The 19771-nt window shown below is 48.7% G+C and overlaps 1 protein-coding gene across 1 annotated transcript; it reads left to right on the forward strand.

The window, feature by feature from the left end:
- Positions 1–1634: 1634 nt before the first annotated feature.
- LOC308240706 (uncharacterized protein) lies at positions 1635–1826 on the forward strand (the record flags this gene model as incomplete). The annotated part of the gene is made up of 1 exon (XM_080654042.1): positions 1635–1826. The coding sequence occupies one exon, from the start codon at positions 1635–1637 to the stop codon at positions 1824–1826; it is 192 nt and encodes a 63-aa protein (XP_080510168.1).
- Between the last annotated feature and the right edge of the window lie 17945 nt (positions 1827–19771).

Here is a 19771-nt window from a genome sequence, read left to right on the forward strand (position 1 = left end):
AGCACTGGCATCTGTGGCCGGGACAGGGCCGGTCTCCACTCTCCGTGGCTGCAGCAGAACCCCGCTCTGCTCACCCATCACCTCGGGGTGCGCTGCTCCCTGGGGCTCTCTACCAGGAAGTCGTTGGCGGGGCTAGGACCATCTGTGCGTTGGCACTCGGCTCCAACGGGTGGGAGCCACTGCGTTCTCTGTCTGTCTGCAGGACGTTGGTGGTGACTGACAGGCCTCGCTCCTTCTCAGGAAAACCAGAAGGCCTTCTCCCACGTTCAGATGCTCAGCCTTGAGGTGGGACAGAGCCACGCCCGAGTTCTGATGTTCCACTCAGCGACTCTCCACCAAAGCTTCTCTCTGGGGAACAGTGATGGGATGAAGCAAATAAGAAGAACAAGCATGATTGCAGAACTGACTCTGTGCCGGACACGGCTCCACGGGCCCGACACACATGGACTACGTTAACCCTCAGAATCGCCCTGGGGGGTGGGGGGTGTTGTGGACCAGCCCAATTTCCAGATGAGGCCACTGAGGCTCCTGGTGTTAGTGGTTGCACAGCCATACGTGACAGAGATACGACTTGAACCCAGAGAGTGATTCTAGAACTTTCTCTGGAATCTACTGTGCTCTTGTGAAACCTAGGAAGTCATCTAAGAATATGAGTTTAGAAGCTGCTTGACTCGATGATTGAATTTAGCTCTGAGCTTCGGCACAACACAGAAATGGTCCTCGGTGAGGGTTCTCGTGGTCTGAGCTGTTCTACCCGGGACCCTGGTTTGTTGGTGAAACCTACGAGGTGTCATTGCCAGGTTCATTCTTCATACCCTTCATCCCCCCTTTGTAGCCAGAACACAAAGACCACAACTAGGTTGAAAACGTAAAGAAAACTCTTCCATGAAAGTGCGGTTTCATAAATGAAGTGTCACGGTGTCTGTTTTCTGGCTGTAGGTTCAGATATAAATGTGAAACCACTGGAGAAATATTTGGGGTTTTAAACATAGAAACATAAAAGGGAATGTGAATGCAACAGAGAAAAGAATTCCGTTTCATCAGGACTGCTGTTCCAGAATTTCAAACGACGGCCTTTTTGTCCAACGTCTCATGAAGCTGAGTTATAGCTTTGGGCTATTCATAGTAAACCATCTCTCACGTAAAATGAGAATTCCTAAAGGAAAGAAAATGGTTTGGAGCAGCAGGGACGCGATGGAGAAACTCCAGGTGAAGGTAGATTCTCATGACCTGTTGACTACCAGCCAAAAGAAGGTAAAGGTATTGGTTGACGGGAATAGGTCAGTGTCTATGGGAAATGATGTTCTCCCATAAGGCTGGTTACAAATGGGTAATTTGAGGAGCTGGTGTGAGCAGCTTTTTGAAAACGAGACGATCCATTCTTATGAATGACTCCCAGGTGAGTCAGATATGGCTAAACCCTAATAGACATTCTCAGTGTCCCCTGGGGCCATGCCTTCAATGAGGAGTCAAACAAATTACCCAAACGGGTCCTGCAAATTAGCCAGTGACACACCTTGTGTTGTGGGTCCCACCCCCGCGGAAGGTGTATAAAAGGCTCCTGTGGGAGAGGGGGCCAGACTGAAGTCACCTCCAGCCCTTCTCCACCCAACGACACTCTCCCCACCAGCACCATGTGTGGCTACTACGGGAACTACTACGGGGGCCGCGGCTACGGATGTGGCTACGGAGGCCTGGGCTGGGGCTGGGGCACCAGCTGTGGCTGTGGCTATGGCTGTGGCTATGGCTACGGCTCCCGCTCTCTCTATGGCTGTGGCTATGGATGTGGCCGTGGCTATGGCTCTGGCTTTGGCTACTACTATTGAGGACACGTGGGAGACTCATCCGCCCACCTGGATGTTGGAGTTCACCAGTCTGAAGCCACGTGCCCTGGGCCCTATAGAAGGTGTGCCCTCTGGTGCCCTCGGGTCTGACACCCCACGCTTCCTTCCTGAGTCTGACTCATGATGGGGTCCTGGGAAGTTCATCCTGAGGGTCCCAGGAGGTCTCTCAGGGAATGATGTCATCACAGGACCTGCCCTTGACCTCCATGTAGGACTCACTTCTCCGTTTTCCTAATAACGCTGTTCAACCTGAAATACTATGCCTGCGATACTTTCATATAAAGTCCAGTGTCTCATTTTGTGTTTTCCCTGACTGAGTTAAGGAGACAATGGCCTACTTAGGGATTATCTTCTTTCAATGCTTCCACTCCAGTTGCTCTATCAAATCCTTGCTGTGTGACACAAGGAAGAGATAGCCTCATCGCCCTCGCTTTCTGCTCTGGGGGAGCAGCGATGCCATGGGCTGTGCTGGGCTAGGGTTAGGACTAGGGCTAGGGTTAGGGTTAGGGTTAGGGTTAGGGTTAGGGCTAGGGCTAGGGTTAGGGCTAGGGTTAGGGTTAGGGTTAGGGTTAGGGCTAGGGCTAGGGCTAGGGCTAGGGCTAGGGTTAGGGTTAGGGTTAGGGTTAGGGCTAGGGCTAGGGCTAGGGTTAGGGTTAGGGTTAGGGTTAGGGCTAGGGCTAGGGCTAGGGTTAGGGTTAGGGCTAGGGCTAGGGCTAGGGCTAGGGCTAGGGCTAGGGTTAGGGCTAGGGCTAGGGTTAGGGTTAGGGTTAGGGTTAGGGTTAGGGCTAGGTTTAGGGTTAAGGTTAGGATTTAAGGTTAGGGTTAGGTTTAGGGTTAGGGTTAGGGCTAGATTTAGGGTTAATGTTAGGGCTAGGGTTAGGGTTAGGAATAGGATTTAAGGTTAAGGTTAGGGTTAGGGCCAGGTTTAAGGTAGGGTTGGGGTTAGCTTTAGGGCTAGGGTAAGTTTTAGGGCTAGGATTTTGGATTAGGGTTGGGGTTAGGGGTAGGGGTAGGTGTTGGGATAGCATTAGGATTAGGGTTATGGTTAGGATTTAGGGTTAGGGTTAGGGCTAGGGCTAGGGTTAGGGTTAGGGTTAGGATTTAAGGTTAGGGTTAGGGTTAGGGATAAAGGAGGGAATGTTTGTCAGTTCAGTTGAACATTACCGTTAAACACTACTTACACACAGTCCTTTTCCACCTTACACTTCACCTGGTTGAAATCGTTTAGAAGATTAAGAATCTGAAAAGTAATTCCCTAGTTCAGATCTTCAGGGCCTATTTCCACTGCTGCCCAAGGTAAGAGGCTGAGGAGGTTAAACCTGCTCACCCTCCACTATCTTTTTGTGCCTTGAAGTTGCATTGATATTTGACATCACACCTTTCTAACGGTCATCACAGATTTAGGTGTTGGAGGCATTTGCTGTCATTCTATACTCTTGTCTCTTTTCTGTGTTTGGTGCATGTCAGTCATTTGCTTTCCCACTCATTTTCTGTGAGTAATGGGTCTCTAAACTTGGATTTATCTCCCCTGCTATGGGGTTCCTGGCTCTCAGGTTGGCCCTGAAGGAGTGTGGAGTGTGTTAGAGTCAGACAATGGCCTGTCCCATTCTAGTCCACTGGTCTGAGGCAGGAAGGAAATGAAGCTCAAGAAGGAACTAGGATCCCAGGAAGGTCATAGCGCAGAAGAAGGAGTTCCTTGTCTTCACAGTCAATCTTTTGTGAAGACTTATCTTCTCTCCTTACTTTATTCATGAAGCTTATCATTTTCCACTTGATACTGTGATAAAATTGAATGGTCTTTGTCTATCTCAAGAAACAGATTTTTAATGCTACTAGGTCACATGAGTAGAACACAAATAAATCAGATAGTAACTCAAATTAGATAATAGTTAATTATAAACTTACAAGGCAATATTTTTGGTGATTACAAATTTCCAAAATCAGCCCCTTACACAAGTGTTAATGTGAGAACAATTGGTTGATGTGCTTAGCCCCCCTAATGTGTCCAACTTGAAGGTCAATGCCACCACTAACAGCCCCAAACAAACATCTTAGTTTGTACTTATACTGGCTTGTTCACATCTTTAAAGTCTTCAGATTGTGAATTACTCCACCTGGACCTGGAAAACACAGGTTCTTCTACACTGAACCCCATTCCACTGATGGGTCTCTTTTCTTGCAGTGAAAACTTAGACCCCAACTATTCACTCTATTTACTCTATTCGGTCTTTGGAAAAGGAATCACCTAAATTTAGGTATTGAAGAAGTGACTCATTGCAGGTTTCAGTACTCCCAAAGCAATATCTACCTAGATATGAATTCATTTCTCCTAGAATTTCATATTGAAAAATGTCAAACCTGCAATGAGGTCAGGCAAAAAATGTAGTGAGCACCTGAATGCTGTTCACTTGGATTTGGCAAATGTTAATATTTGCGAGTTTCATTTTCTCTCTCTGTATCTCCACCTCCACCCCCCACCCAACCCACCACACACACACACACACACACACACACACACACACACACACACACACGCACACACACACACCACTGTTGAACCATTGGAAACTATTCTGTAGACTTCATGACAGTATTATCAAGTAAACAAGGATATTCCCCAAGTAACCGTAATCCCGTTATCACCAAAAGAAATATGGTTTTGATACAACACTGTCATCTAATTCATAGTCCATGGTCATTTCCCCAAGTGTCTTTTTCATTATTTTTGACACGAAATTAAATTAGAGGGAACAGTCACACTTTGCAATGTATTGTCCATTGCAGCCTAGCACCCCAAGGAATCCAGAGCATCTCCTGGCTCTTAGTAGTCCATGATGTTAACACACTGACACATGTGTAAGATTCAAAGAGAGTCACTCCCTAGAAAATGCCATAATCTGTTTTTGATCATATCAAATGTAATAACTATGCATTTTACAAATGAATACTTTTAAGACAAAGATGATCAAATATGACCCAGACTAGGAAAACTGAAGCTTAATTAGGCATTGAGTGGACACGTGTTGAAGAATGACCTCTACGAGCACAGTTAGAGAGAAGATGTGTGAACAACGTGTCACTGAGCAGGCCTTGCAGTCGGGGAAGTGCTGAAGGGCTCTGTGCTGGATTTTGGAAACGAATGACTGGGTCACCCAACACACGGAAGGTTATTGCAAGGCTGTGCCTCCCCCCAGGCACCACCCTTGGGAGTTATTCTGTGGACTAGTTCTAGACTAGATCTCCACTGAATCCCGTGCTGCACCCAGTTTCCTGGTCAGCAGGGAGGACGTGACCCCCAGGGGCTGAGGGGTCCCAGGCAGAGGTCCTTGGGCTGTGAGCCGCCTACACAAATCGCGCAGCTGAAGAGCCTGGCGCACAAGGTCCTGCCCATTCCCAGCACCTGGCCCAGGGGTTGGCAGGGGCATGAAGACACACCTCCTCTCCCGCCCCAGCAACTCTGGTTCATCCCCACTCCTGAGCCCACGTGGTCCCCTAGAGCCCCTGTCAGCCTGCACCCAGCTCAACTCCCTGTGAGCCAGGCTGCTCCCCGCCCTTCCTTCCACAATGTTCATTCCAACATGAGTGGCCCCAGTAATGCGCGTCCAGAAAAACAGTCGAACTCAGGGCCAGGCCAGGACCCGCCACCACGTGGTGTAGTCACTTCCAGGACTTCAATGTTTCTGTAGGTTGCAGCAGGTTCTGTTTAGAATAAACTTTTTTTTTTATCTTTCTTTTTATTTATTCATTTTTATTGTCTAAAGTTTTACATGTGCCTCCCTTTTCCCCAATTGACCACGCCCCCCCGCCATTCCCACCCCAGGCAAGACCCACTGCCCCGGTGTCTGTGTCCATTGCTTATGCTAATATGCATGCATATGAGTCTTTGGTTGCTTTAACCGCCCCTCTACCCTTTGTCTCTGGATGGATCTATTCTTTTTATTTATTTATTTATTTATTTTATTAAATAAATCTTTATTCAGATTATTACAATTATTTCTCCTTTTTCCCCCCATAGCTCCCCTCCACCCATTTCCCACCCCACCTTCTGCCCTTACCTCCCCCCCACTGTCCTCATCCATAGGTGTATGATTTTTGTCCATTCTCTTCATGAACCCCCCATACCCCTTTCACCCTGAGAATTATCAGTCCACTCCCTTTCTATGCCCCTGATTCTATTATATTCACCAGATTATTCTGTTCCTCAGGTTTTTATTTCACTTGATTTTTAGGTTCGCTTGTTGATAGATATGTATTTGTTGTTCATAATTTTTCTCTTTACTTTTTTCTTCTTCCTCTTCTTTAAGAATACCTTTCAGCATTTCATATAATACTGGTTTGGTGGTAATGAACTCCTTCAGCTTTTTCTTATCTGTGAAGCTCTTTATCTGCCCTTCAATTCTGAATGATAGCTTTGCTGGGTAGAGTAATCTTGGTTGTAGGTTCTTGCTATTCATCACATTGAAAATTTCTTGCCACTCCCGTCTGGCCTGCATAGTTTCTGTTGAGAAGTCAGCTGACAGTCGTATGGGTGCTCCCTTGTAGGTAATTAACTGTTTTTCTCTTGCTGCTTTTAATATTCTCTCTTTGTCTTTTGCTCTTGGCATTTTAATTATGATGTGTCTTGGTGTGGTCCTCTTTGGATTCCTTTTGTTTGGGGTTCTGTGGTCTTCCTGGACTTGTAAATCTATTTCTTTCACCAGGTGGGGGAAGTTTTCGGTCATTATTTCTTCAAATAGGTTTTCAGTATCTTGCTCTCTCTCTTCTTCTGGCACCCCCCATAATTCTGATGTTGGTACGCTTGAAGTTGTCCCAGAGTCTTCTTACATTATCTTCAACTTTTTGGATTTTTTTTTTTGCTTTTTGCTTTTTCGGTTGAGTGTTTTTTGCTTCTTTGTATTTCAATTCTTTGACTTGATTCTTGTGTTCCTCTATTCTGTTTCTGGGTCTCTGTATAATATTTTTTATTTCAGTCAGTGTATGTTTAATTTCTAGTTGGTCCTTTTTCATATCTTCGAGAGTCTCGTTATATTTATCAGCCTTTTCTAGGATATTCTTAAAAAGTCTTATAACCGTGGTTTTGAATTCTATATCCAGTCGTTTGTTTTCCTCCATTTCTTTCATTTGTGATCTGATTCTTTGACCCCGCATTTTCACTGATTCCCTGAGTTGGTAAGGTAGATATTTGTGCTAGGTTTCCAATATGGCCCAGTGGGTCTGCTTCCCCAGTTAACCTGAGGTGGACACTCTTGGTGCACCCCTTTGTGGACTGTGTGTACAGCCTTGTTGTAATTAAGTCTTTATTGTTGTTGGTATCACTGGGAAGAATTGACCTCCGGGCCAGTTGGCTGTAAGGATCAGCAGTGTCTATGCTGGGAGAAGTTCGGTGCTGGAGACAGCCCTATAGGATTAGACTTGCCAAATTGCAATAGCCTCTGTGCTCAGCTTGGATGGGGTGGAGTCCCAGTCTTGGCTTCCTGTCAGCCTTGCCCTTGCGCGCATGTGCGCTTTCAGTCCTCCGCCTTCCCCAGCTCGAGTCTCCGCCTGAGAGTCCAGACTCCCCCCACAAGAGCGTGGGTCCCCAGGGGCTCGCCTGGAACTGGGGTTCACTGCAGTCAGAACTGGGGCTCAGTGCCGTCAGGAGCCTCTGACTCCCTTCCACTAGGGAAAGCCTGTGGCAACTTCTGCAGCCTTTGTGTGCACTGGCACGCGCGCGCGTGCGCACTTTCAGTCCTCCGCCTTCCCCGGCTCCCGAGTCTCCGCCCGAGAGTCCAGACTCCCCCCGTAAGAGCGTGGGTCCCCAGGGGTTCGCCTGGAACTGGGGTTCAGTGCAGTCAGAACTGGGGTTCAGTGCGGTCGGAGGCTTCCTTCCCCCTTCCGCCAGAGAAAGTCAGCCAGGCTCTCAGCCGCCCTTCCTCTCTGCGCGCACAAAGCCCCTTTGCCGTACCTCCAATTCTCTGTGAGCTTTTCTCTCTCCTTCTAGTTGTAGAATTTTCACTCAGCCAGCTTTCCTGTGGTTCTGGATGGTGTCCGTTCTGTCTTTTAGTTGTAGTTTTGAAATTGTTGTGCGAGGCAGCAGTTTAGGTGTTTACCTATGCCGCCATCTTGGTTTCCCCCCTGGATCTATTCTTGTTCATCAATTTATGTTGATCATTATACCCCACATATGAGTGAGATCATTCTTGTTTGGATGTGTCTAATATTCCTCGTGATTAGAACAAGCCTATGGATTTTGTGAAGCAAATTCAGGAAGTGATAAAGTTTGCTTTTCCTTCCCCCACCGGGAGGGACGTGAGGATGGCTTGTCCCATTGCTGATGCTGATAACTTGATCAGTTGTTCCATAGGGTGAGGACCAGATTTCTCTCATCAGAAGCTACTGTTATGGTTCTTTGAACAATCAGGAAGTAGCCTCACAGAGGTGTTTGGTGACTATATAAATGTTCCATTCATATCCCAGCACTTACCTCTGGCCTTCACAGTTATTTTTCTTTCTTGCCTGAATTGTTTATCATGATGATGGATTGCAAATGTTGAGATTTTTGATTCTCATCATTTAAAAAATATATTAGCTGGTGTTCTACTGCAAAGAAGTTTTCCTTCCCAGTTGATTGTTCCTTTATTTGTATCAGTCTAAATTTATGGATTTCTATGACAAGCAATCCATTACCATGATAAAGGGCTAGCAACTCCCAAGCTCTCTCATGAGTCAGGAAGTTTATGTGAACATACCGCACTGTGTGGGATTTAGCCTCTGTCACTTAGCAACCTATGACATGGGGCAAGTTATTCAACTTCTTAGGCCTTGGCATTCTTGCCTAAAATTAGCACCATTCCAGGATTTTAATGGGAAGTACACGTGTTAAAATATGTAAAGCACGTAGCACATGCCTAGAATTTAACAAATGCTTCATATGTGCCGTCATTTACTATTGTAGGTAAGATTTATTTTGTGCTTCGTATGTAAGAATAGTCTCTGTTTACCTTGCATGGTGTTTGTCATGCAATTCTTATGTCAGAGCTCTAACATAGTGATAATTAATGGCATTTACTAGTTGTGTAAAGTCCCTGATGTGCATTATCTCACATGATCTTCAGAACAACCGTCAGATGTGGTCACACCATCCCCATTTACAACAGAAATGTAATGAGACGAAGCCACTTATTCAAGAGTCTGGCCCCATAATGACACGTTTTATCTCTCTGATAGAAATATGAACATTGCATTTCCTGGCCAGCTAGCGTTTTTGCCAGAAAAGCCACAAGAACGCCCAGGGTAACTTAGGTATCAGCCTCCTTCAGCGATTAGTGTGTGAGGCTTCACTAAATACATGCGAAGGTCACATTTGTGTTCCTGGACCTCCCCTCTTAGAAACGCTTTCATCACCATCCCTGCTCCTCTCTTCTCTGTTCAGCCCTTACTTTTACTTTGAGTGTCAGATTCTAAACTATGTCTGCACAGCCCTTACCTTTGGAATATTTTTTCTCATTCCATTTTTATTCCAAATTCTAGAAGTCTTTCTGAAATTGTTCCTCATCCCACCTCATGCTGATATTTTCTGCCCCTGTGAATATTTACATTTGGAAATCTACTCTTACGACAAACATGGTTCCGCTTTCCAGAACCGCCCCTGGGAAGGTGTGTCTGACGTTCCTTTTATAAACTGCTTGGCTCTTGAGTGTGAGGAACTTACACATGGTTTGAGCGTGCTAAGGGGCTCTACCTCCTCCCACGAGAGCACTCCTTGGAGAGCTGGGCTCCTCCGTCCTCACCCTGACCCCTGGCTTTGAACAGCTGGCTGCTTTCACTGGGCTGTTTCCTTAAAGAGGACGGACCTGTCCACACCCAGGGCTGAGAGAGAGACCGTTCCCTCAGGACTCATGTGTGTTCAGAGGTCATGTCTCCCACACAGACGACTTGACAGAAGATACTTGGATTTCCCCATTGTATCTGCGAATTAGAGCTCCCATGATTCTCAAGGAGACCGACCGGTGTGGCGTTTAGGATGAGACGATGGGTTCTCACGAATGACCCCCGCCCGGGAGCCACGGGAGCCCAGGGGTCAGCAGTGACTCAGGTGGGTCCCGCCACCAGCCCATGGCGTGAGCCCAGGTGCTGGTCCCTCCCACCCTGAGGCCCATCAAAGGCTCCTGTAGGAGAGGGGCCAGACTGAAGTCCCCTCCACCCCTTCTCCACCCAAGGACACCCTCACCCCCAGCATCATGTGTGGCTACTACGGGAACTACTACAGGGGCCGTGGCTATGGAGGCTGTGGCTACAGAGGCCTGGGCTTGGGCTGGGGCTCCTGCTGTGGCTGTGGCTTCCGTGGACTGCACTGTGGCAATGGCTCCGGCTCCTGGTCTTTCTGTGGCTGTGGCTGTGGCTGTGGTCATGGCTCTGGCTCTGGCTTTGGCTACTACTCCTGAGGAGGCCTTGGGGACGCTCACCCTCTGAATGTCTAGCTAGTGGTTCCCCAGGTCGGCACCCCACTCGTCGATCCCTCCCCATCAGGTGATCTGTCCCACAGCACTGCCCAGCTCAGATCGGATTTGCTGGGCCCTGGCGTCTGCATCCGATGCCACCTGCTATCTGGGAGAATAAAACTCATCCTGTGCGCTCACGTTCCCCTTCACATGAGGGTGGTGTAGGCACCACTGCTGTGTTTGCAATTTCATGTGAAGTTTGCTCCTCCGTCGCTCTAACAAATTTTAAATTTCCTACGGAATATGGGAGAGAAACTCCGCTCACCCCCTTTTATTTGTCAGGCAGTGTTTCCATGTTCTTTTGGCTGTTCGTAGGGCAACCATCATTTTTCCTTGGGAAATAATTTTCTTCCGTATTCCTCTTTGCTGTACTGGTTCCATGCTATGTACCCACGGAAAGATCTGTGAGCTTTGTGAGTCTCAGCTCTTCTCTGGTAAAAAGAACAGGAATTTGCTTCCCTCATGATAATGGTAGCTCTTGATACCGTTGCTGTATAGATTTATATAGTCTTTTCCTTGGTACTTCAGGTCATATCAGAATTAAAGAATGTGCCATAGCTTGTTTAGCTCAGTGGATAGAGTCTCAGCTTGCTGACTGAAGGGTCCCAGGTTCAATTCCAGTCAGGGGCACATGCCTGGGTTGTGGGCTCGATCCCCAGTAGGGGGCGTGCAGGAGGCAGCCAGTGGATGATTCTCATCATTGATGTTTCTAGCTCTCTCTCCCTCTCCCTTCCTCTCTGAAATCAATAAAAATATATTTAAAAAATTAAACAATGTGAATATCTCAATTCACATTTAAACACAAAGATTATCTAACTGGCTAAAATCAGACTCATTGATATTTTATATAAGAAAATCACTTTAAATAAAAGTGTGTGTGTGTGTGTGTGTGTGTGTGTATGCTCATGCATGTGTGTGTCCAAGGGAGAATTTATAGGGAAATAAAACATTTTGACCTGAATGAACATGAACACAAAAGATATCAACATGTGTGATATGCAACGAAGGCAGTGCTTAAATGGGAATTTTGGCAGTCCATTTTATATTGGAAAGGAAGAGAGTTTCCAAATCACTAATACAAGAGTCCTCCAAATCCTTAGTAAGAAAGCACATAAAGCAGGAAGGAAGGAAGGAAATAATACAGATAACAGCTGAAGTCAGTATCATTTTTAAAAAAATAGGAAAAATAAATGAAACCAAAAGCTGGTTCTATGAAAGGTTTAGGTTGATAACCCTTTAACAAGACTAACAAAGAGGAAAGGAGAGAATGCACATTTTATCAAGAGCAGGAATAAAACAGAGGCATCACTACAGACCCTACGGCCATCACAATGTCAGAAAGGGGTCAGGCGTGTTCGCTCAGCTCCTCACTGACACACTGGCTGCTCACGGTGCTGGGACTGCACACACGTGTTCCTCACTGACACACTGGCTGCTCATAGTGCTGGGACTGCACACACGTGTTCCTCACTGACACAGTGGCTGCTCACGGTGCTGGGACTGCACACACGTGTTCCTCACTGACACACTGGCTGCTCACGGTGTTGGGACTGCACACACGTGTTCCTCACTGACACACTGGCTGCTCACGGTGCTGGGACTGCACACACGTGTGGCTCACTGACACAGTGGCTGCTCACGGTGTTGGGACTGCACACACGTGTTCCTCACTGACACACTGGCTGCTCACGGTGTTGGGACTGCACACACGTGTTCCTCACTGACATGTTCCTCACTGACACACTGGCTGCTCACGGTGCTGGGACTGCACACACGTGTGGCTCACTGACACAGTGGCTGCTCACGGTGCTGGGACTGCACACGTGTTCCTCACTGACACACTGGCTGCTCACGGTGTCGGGACTGCACACACGTGTGGCTTACTGACACAGTGGCTGCTCACAGTGCGGGGACTGCACACATGTGCTCCTCACTGACACACTGGCTGCTCACGGTGCGGGGACTGCACACACGTGTTCCTCACTGACACACTGGCTGCTCACGGTGCTGGGACTGCACACACGTGTTCCTCACTGACACAGTGGCTGCTCACGGTGTTGGGACTACACACACGTGTTCCTCACTGACACAGTGGCTGCTCACGGTGCTGGGACTGCACACACGTGTGGCTCACTGACACAGTGGCTGCTCACGGTGCTGGGACTGCACACGTGTTCCTCACTGACACACTGGCTGCTCACGGTGTCGGGACTGCACACACGTGTGGCTCACTGACACAGTGGCTGCTCACAGTGCGGGGACTGCACACATGTGGCTCACTGGGGCCTGGAATTTTGCTGGTGTCCCTCTGAGCTCAGGCGCTGAGTGTCCGGGGCTTCCTGGGGCAGAAATGAGGTCACACAGACGCACCTTTCCCTTTGCTGGGCGAGAGCGAGCTCTGTGCGGCCCCGTGGGGGAGGGACATGACACGCCTGCCCACGGACCCCCGGAGGCTGCCTGCCCTTCCCCTGGACCCAGCTGTGCACCCACCTCTCTCCTGTGACAGATCTTCGCCGTGAGCACGATTATGTGCTGAGCCCCCCAAAGCAGGAAGGGGTGGGGTCCCCTGGGAAAGCACAGCTATATTCATGTAGGACAGGCAGCCATTTCCTAGGTCTCTAGACTCTAGGGGTTTGGAAGGCAGTGATTGAAAAAGGGGTTGAAAAAGCCTGAGGGGTTTCGGAGGGAGGGGTGTGGCCCCTTTTAGGGTTTGGTTACGGCACCTGCACCCCAACACCAGGTTTTTCAAGTCACAGAACTGCACGTTGCAAGAATGACGTTTCCCGTCCATGTTTCTGAGGGGAAAACGTAAGAAAGTACTTCGAAGCAATGCAGACATCACAGGTGGTAGTTTGTGGTGGAAAATGATGCAGAAAATTTACCGTGGACTACGCAAGAGAGAGATATTAAACTAATTGAGAAATGAGATCTCACGTTGTCTGAGAACTCCAGCGACAAAGCCATGGTCCCCCTTTAGGAGAGGAGGACATTTTCAAACATTCTTTTCTTTTTTCTTCCCCTCTCCAAGTTTGCTTTCCTTTCTAGTTTATTTTCTTTTTTCCCGTCGCCAATTACCGCCCCCCCCCCCCCCCCCCCGCCCCGTGCTCCGTGCTCTCTTATCTCCACCCTCCGCCTTCCCCCTCCTCACTCCACCGCTGTCTGGTCCGTGAGTTCTTTCTCTGCTCCTTTCCTGTTTGCTCCATCCCTCCACCCCGCACCTCCCCTCAGAGCTGTCAGCCTGCTCTCCGTCTGTGAGTCTGTCTCTGCTTTGCTGGTAGTTGGGTTTGTTCGTTAGAATCCACATCTGAGTGAAACCACAGGAATCTGTTTGTCTCTGACGGGCTCATTTCATTGAGCACAACGCTGTCCAGGTCCATGCATGCTCTTGCAAAGGGTACAATTTTCCTTTCCTTCTTTCTTTCCTTCTTTCCTTCTTTCTTTCTTTCTTTCTTTCTTTCTTTCTTTCTTTCTTTCTTTCTTTCTTTCTTTCTTTCTTTCTTTCTTTCTTTCTTTCTTTCTTTCTTTCTTTCCTTCTTTCTTTCCTTCTTTCCTTCTTTCCTTCTTTCTTTCTTTCTTTCTTTCTTTCTTTCTTCTTTCTTTCTTTCTTCCTTCCTTCCTTCCTTCCTTCCTTCCTTCCTTCCTTCCTTCCTTCCTCCCTCTCTCCCTCCCTCCCTCCCTTCCTTTCTCTCTCTTTTTCTCTCTTTCTTTCTCTCTCTCTCTTTCTTTCTTTCCTTCTTTCTTTCTTCCTTCCTTTCTTTCTTCCTTTCTTTCTTTCTTTCTTTCTTTCTTTCTTTCTTTCTTTCTTTCTTTCTTTCTTTCTTCCCTTCCTTCCTTCCTTCCTTCCTTCCTTCCTTCCTTCCTCCCTCCCTCCCTCCCTCCCTCCCTCCCTCCCTTCTCTCTCTCTTTCTTTCTTTCTTCTTTCTTCCCTTCCTTCCTTCCTTCCTTCCTTCCTTCCTCCCTCCCTCCCTCCCTCCCTCCCTCCCTCCCTTCTCTCTCTCTCTCTTCCTTCCTTCCTTCCTTCCTTCCTTCCTTCCTTCCTTCCTTCCTTCCTTCCTCCCTTCCTCCCTCCCTCCCTCCCTCCCTCCCTTCTCTCTCTCTCTCTCTTCCTTCCTTCCTTCCTTCCTTCCTTCCTTCCTTCCTTCCTCCCTCCCTCCCTCCCTCCCTCCCTCCCTTCTCTCTCTCTCTTTCTTTCTTCCTTCCTTCCTTCCTTCCTTCCTTCCTTCCTTCCTTCCTTCCTTCCTTCCTTCTTTCCCCCCCCCTCTCCCCCCCCTTTCTTCCTTTCTCTTTTTGGCTAACAGCTGAGCAGTACCCTGCTGTGTAAGTGTGCGACAGCTGTTTTCCCACCGATCTAGGGTGGGCACTTGGGCTGTTTCCAGGTCTTGCTACTGTAAATAGTGCTGCAATGAATACTGGGGGCATACATTCTTTTGAATCAGTGTTTTGTATTTCTTCAGATATAGTATTCTCAGAAGTGGAATTGCTGGGTCAAAAGGCAGTTCCACTTTTAGTTTTTTGAGGAAACTCCATACCGTTCTCCACAGTGGCTGCACCAGCCTGCCTTCCCACCAGCAGTGCACGAGGGTCCCTTTTTCTCCGCGTCCTCGCCAGCACTTGTTGTTTGTTGATGTATTGATGGTAGCCCTTCTGACAGGTGTGAGGTGGTACCTCATTGTGGTTTCAATTTGCATCTCGGATGATGAGTGACGTTGAGCACCTTTTCATATGTCTCTTGGCATCTGTGTGTCCTCTTTGGAGAAGTGTCTATTCAATTTTTTAATTGGATTGCTTGTTCTTTTGATGTTGAGTTTTATAAGCTTTTGAAATAAATGTTGGATATTAAGCCCTTATCAGATGTATCATTGGCTCTCCCATTTAATTGGTTATCTTTTCATTTTATTGATGGTTCCCTTTGCTGTACAAAGACATTTTAGTTTGAGGTAGTCCCATTTGTTTATTTTTTCTTTCTTTCCCTTGCCCCAGGAGATACATCAGAAAAAAATATCGCCAGGAGGAATGTCTGGGATCTTACTGTCTGTGTTTTCTAGGATTTTTACGGTTTCAGGGCTAACATTTAAGTCTTTAATTCATTTTCAGTTTATTCTTGTGCGTGGTGTGAAAAGATGGTCCAGTTTTCGTTTTTGCACATATCTGTCCAATTTTCTCAACATCAAATTCTTTTCAAAAGTCACAGACTTCGAACTGGTAGAGCAACTGAAGTAGAAATATGAGGAGAATATGTGTCATAACACACATTGCCACCTTTCCTGGAATCAAGCAAATAGAAAATCCAAAAATCATAAAATAAATGATATCACACAAAATACACACACAGAAACCAAGCTGCAAGGCCAGGCCGACCAGGTCATTAGGACACAGGGACTCAGAGTGATGGCTCTGCGAGGTGGGAGGAGGTCAGGGGGTCACGGGGTGAAGGTCACATTCTCTCCATGAGGCACAGAGAGGGTTAGACCCCAACAGGGGCCCCCGTGCAGGGACTCAGCATCACCCTGAGGCTGTGGGGGAAGATTAGCCTGTGAAGTGACACAGGGCACAGGGTTCAGGGCTCGGGAAGCAGGGCTTGTGATGGGGTGGCAGACAATTTCTCCTGTGTCCTCAGTAGTAGTAGCCAAAGCCAGAGCCAGAGCCACAGAGGGAGCGGGAGCCGGAGCCAGAGCCACAGCCGTAGCCACACCCATAGCCATAGCCATAGCCACAGCCCAGTCCACGGAGCCACAGCCACAACCACAGTAGGAGTCCCAGCCCCAGCCCAGGCCTCCGTAGTAGTTCCCGTAGTAGCCACACATGGTGCTGGGGGTGAGGGTGTCCTTGGGTGGAGAAGGGGTGGAGGGGACTTCAGTCTGGCCCCTCTCCTACAGGAGCCTTTGATGGGCCTCAGGGTGGGAGGGACCAGCACCTGGGCTCACGCCATTGGCTGGTGGCGGGACCCACCTGAGTCACTGCTGACCCCTGGGCTCCCGTGGCTCCCGGGTGGGGGTCATTCATGAGACTCCATCGTCTCATCCTAAACGCCACACTAGTCGGTCTCCTTGAGAATCATGGGAGCTCTAATTCGCAGATACAATGGGAAAATCCAAGTATCTTCTGTCAAGTCATCTGTGTGGGAGACATGACCTCTGAGCACACATGAGTCCTGAGGGAACAGTCTCTCTCTCTCAGCCCTGGGTGTGGACAGGTCCGTCCTCTTTAAGGAAACAGCCCAGTGAAAGCAGCCAACTGTTCAAAGGCAGGGGTCAGGGTGAGGACGGAGGAGCCCAGCTGTCCAAGGAGTGCTCTCGCGGGAGGAGGTAGAGCCCCTTAGCATGCTCAAAACATGTATAAGTTCACTCTCACTGAAGAGCCATGCAATTTATAAGAGGTACTAAGAGGCCTGGTGCACGAATTTGTGCATGGGTGGGGTCCGGCCAGCCCGCCCAAATCAGGCCTGATCAGGGCCAGGCTGTGGTGGGGGGTGTGGGGGTAGGAGGGGCCATGGGAGGTTGGCCAGCTGGTCCCGCCCCTCATCGGGCTGGTTAGCTGGCCACGGTGTGTGTCATAGTGACCGGTTGTTACGGTCATTCTGCTCATTTGGCATATATATATATATATATATATATATATATATATATATATATATATATATAGACTAGAGGCCCAGTGCACGAAATTTGTGTACAGGAGGGGTCCCTCAGCCTGGCCTGCACCCTCTCCAATCCGGGACCCCTCTCACAATCTGGGACTGCTGGCTCCTAACCGCTCACCTGCCTGCATGCCTGATCGCCCCTAACCACTCTGCCTGCCTGCCTGATCACCCTCAACCGCCTCTGCCTGCCTGCCTGATCACCCCTAACCTCTCTGCCTCTCTGCCTGATCACCCTCAACTGCCTCTGCCTGCCTGCCTGATCACCCCTAAGCACCTCTGTCTGCCGGCCTGATCGGCCCTAACTGCTCCCCTGCCAGCCAGATCGCCCCTAACTGCTCCCTTGCCTGCCTGATCACTCCTAACTGCCTCTGCCTGCCAGCCTGATCGCCCCTAACTTCCCTCCCCTGCCAGCCTGGTCACCCCTAAGTGCTGTCCCCTGACAACCTGATCACCCCTAACGGCCTCTGCCTTGGCCCCCGCCACCATGGCTTTGTCCGGAAGGACATCCAGATGGAAGTCCGAAAGATGTCCGGTCTAATTAGCATATTATCCTTTTATTAGTATAGATAACATATATGCCCCTAAAAAGTTATATTATTTTACACGCTTTAAATTATACGGTACATATTCAACCTCTTTTACCCTGTTTTTTTCCTTCTTCTTCTAAACATATCTTATTGATTTTTTTCATGGAGGGGAAGGGAGAGGGATAGAGAGTTAGAAACATTGATGAGAGACAAACATCAATCAGCTGCCTCCTGCACACCCCCAACTGGGGATGTGCCCGCAACCAAGGTACATGCCCTTGACCAGAATGGAACCTGGGACCCTTCAGTCCGCAGGCTGATGCTCTAGCCACTGAGCCAAACTGGTTAGGTGCCCCCCACCACACACACACACTTTTTTTTTTAGATTATCCTCGTTTGTAGATATGGCATCAGTTCATTTTTCCATTGATTTTTAGAGAGAGTGGAAGGGAGAGGGATAGAGAGAAACATCAATGTAAGAAACATGCCTTCAGTTGCCTTCCTTAGGAGGCCCAACCAGGGATCCAACTTGAAACCCAGGTATGTGCCAGGTATGTTCCCTGACCTGGAATCAAACCTGCAACCTCTCCGTGCACAGGACCACGCTCACGCTCAACCAACCTATCCACTTCAGCCTGGCTGTTATACAATTTCTGGAATTTCATTTCAATGAATTCTCGCAAAGCCTGTGCGTTAGGTAATATTCACATTTTGCTGATGAGAAAAAAACACAAAAAACCAACCTCTTCGTTTTGAGACATTATTCTTCCCTCATTGCTGCGTTTTCCTGCCAGCCCTAGAAAGGCTCTTGACGGCGGTTTCACTGGGTATCCAGATCAGAAGCATTCTCCTCACCACCACCCTCTCCAAGGCCTCCTCTGCACAGGCACTGAGGCTGCTCTGGAGGGCGCCGAGGCTAGGTAACGGAGACAATGGCCGGATTTGGACCACTGGAGCCACCGTACCCGCCTGTCCTCTCTCAGCCTTTCTCCACCGCCCTGGAGAAGGCGGGGCGGGGCCAGCGACTTCCGGCAGCACCGAGCTTCCGGATAGGCCAAGGTGTGCGGTGCTAGCTCTTTGAACACCGGAAGCGCTGCAGTCTCTCCCCCTGCAGAGCCGCTGTCACCCCGAGGTTACAGGGCTGTCCCCAAAGTCCTCCGCGTGCCTCAGTCCGTGGCAAACATGGCGGTGGACTCGGTGATGGAACTGCTATTTTTAGATACTTTTAAACACCTCAGCGTGGAGGTAAGACTTCGCTTCTTGATTCTGACTCTGCTTCTCCAATGTGGGACATGTACAAAAAATCCTTAAGCATGCTTCGACTTTCCGTCCTGCCGGTGGCCTTAAATTCTGCACATACACACCCCCTCCCCCAGCTGGGTGTGGGCATCACGTCTGCAGGAGGGCATCAGTGGCCAGGACATTTCTCTGCGTTCTCTTAGGCTCCTGTGTCTTTGGTTGAGTTGGCTGTTCTGCTTGCTGTGCTCCCCTGCCCCCTGACCCCCGTCAACTTTGGGCCTTGAAAATACCTTGGTTCTCAGGTTTAGCTCAGGTGGTGTTTGGGAGGGTCTCAGATGGCCTGTGTTTGACAGCAGGTGAGGATGGCTTACTGATTCCTAAATCCCTCCTCCCAGGTCCTGTTTCTAACGGGAGTTCGGTTGCCCAGATGTGACACCCATTCGGTTTAGGATTCATCCATTAGGACATGACGTATTTGCACGAAACGGCTTTTGCATGGAGGATACCTGCGAGGAGGGGAAACAGCAGTGAAAGGAACCAATAGCAGATTTGGAACCCCCAGATAGGGAACCTCACACACTCCCCGCATGTCTCCCCAGGGCACGCTCCTCATGTCTCCCTCCGCGGCTGGCCTGGGTGTGTGGGAGCCTTGGCTTCCTTCGTTGCCAGGGTGATGAAGGAAGCCAAGTCTCCCGCTCCCTGCGCCGGCTCTGTGGCTCTGGCCGGCGCCGCCATCTTTGTGGCTATGGGCGCCACCATCTTTGTTGCGGAGTGACGGTTAATTTGCATATTACCCTTTTATTCGTGTAGATAACAGGAATACGCTCCCAGGGGCAATTCTGGAAAGCGGAACCATGTTTGTCATAAGAGCAGATTTCCAAATGTAAATATTCACGGGGGCAGAAAATATCAGCATGAGGTGGGATGAGGAACAATTCCAGGAAGTCTTCTCGAATTTGGAGTAAAAATGGAATAAGAAAAAATATTCAAAAGGTAAGAGCTGTGCAGACATAGTTTAGAATCTGACACTCAGAGTAAGGG

Source organism: Plecotus auritus (genome assembly GCF_963455305.1).
Source record: "Plecotus auritus genome assembly, chromosome: 2".
Lineage (NCBI taxonomy): Eukaryota > Metazoa > Chordata > Mammalia > Chiroptera > Vespertilionidae > Plecotus > Plecotus auritus.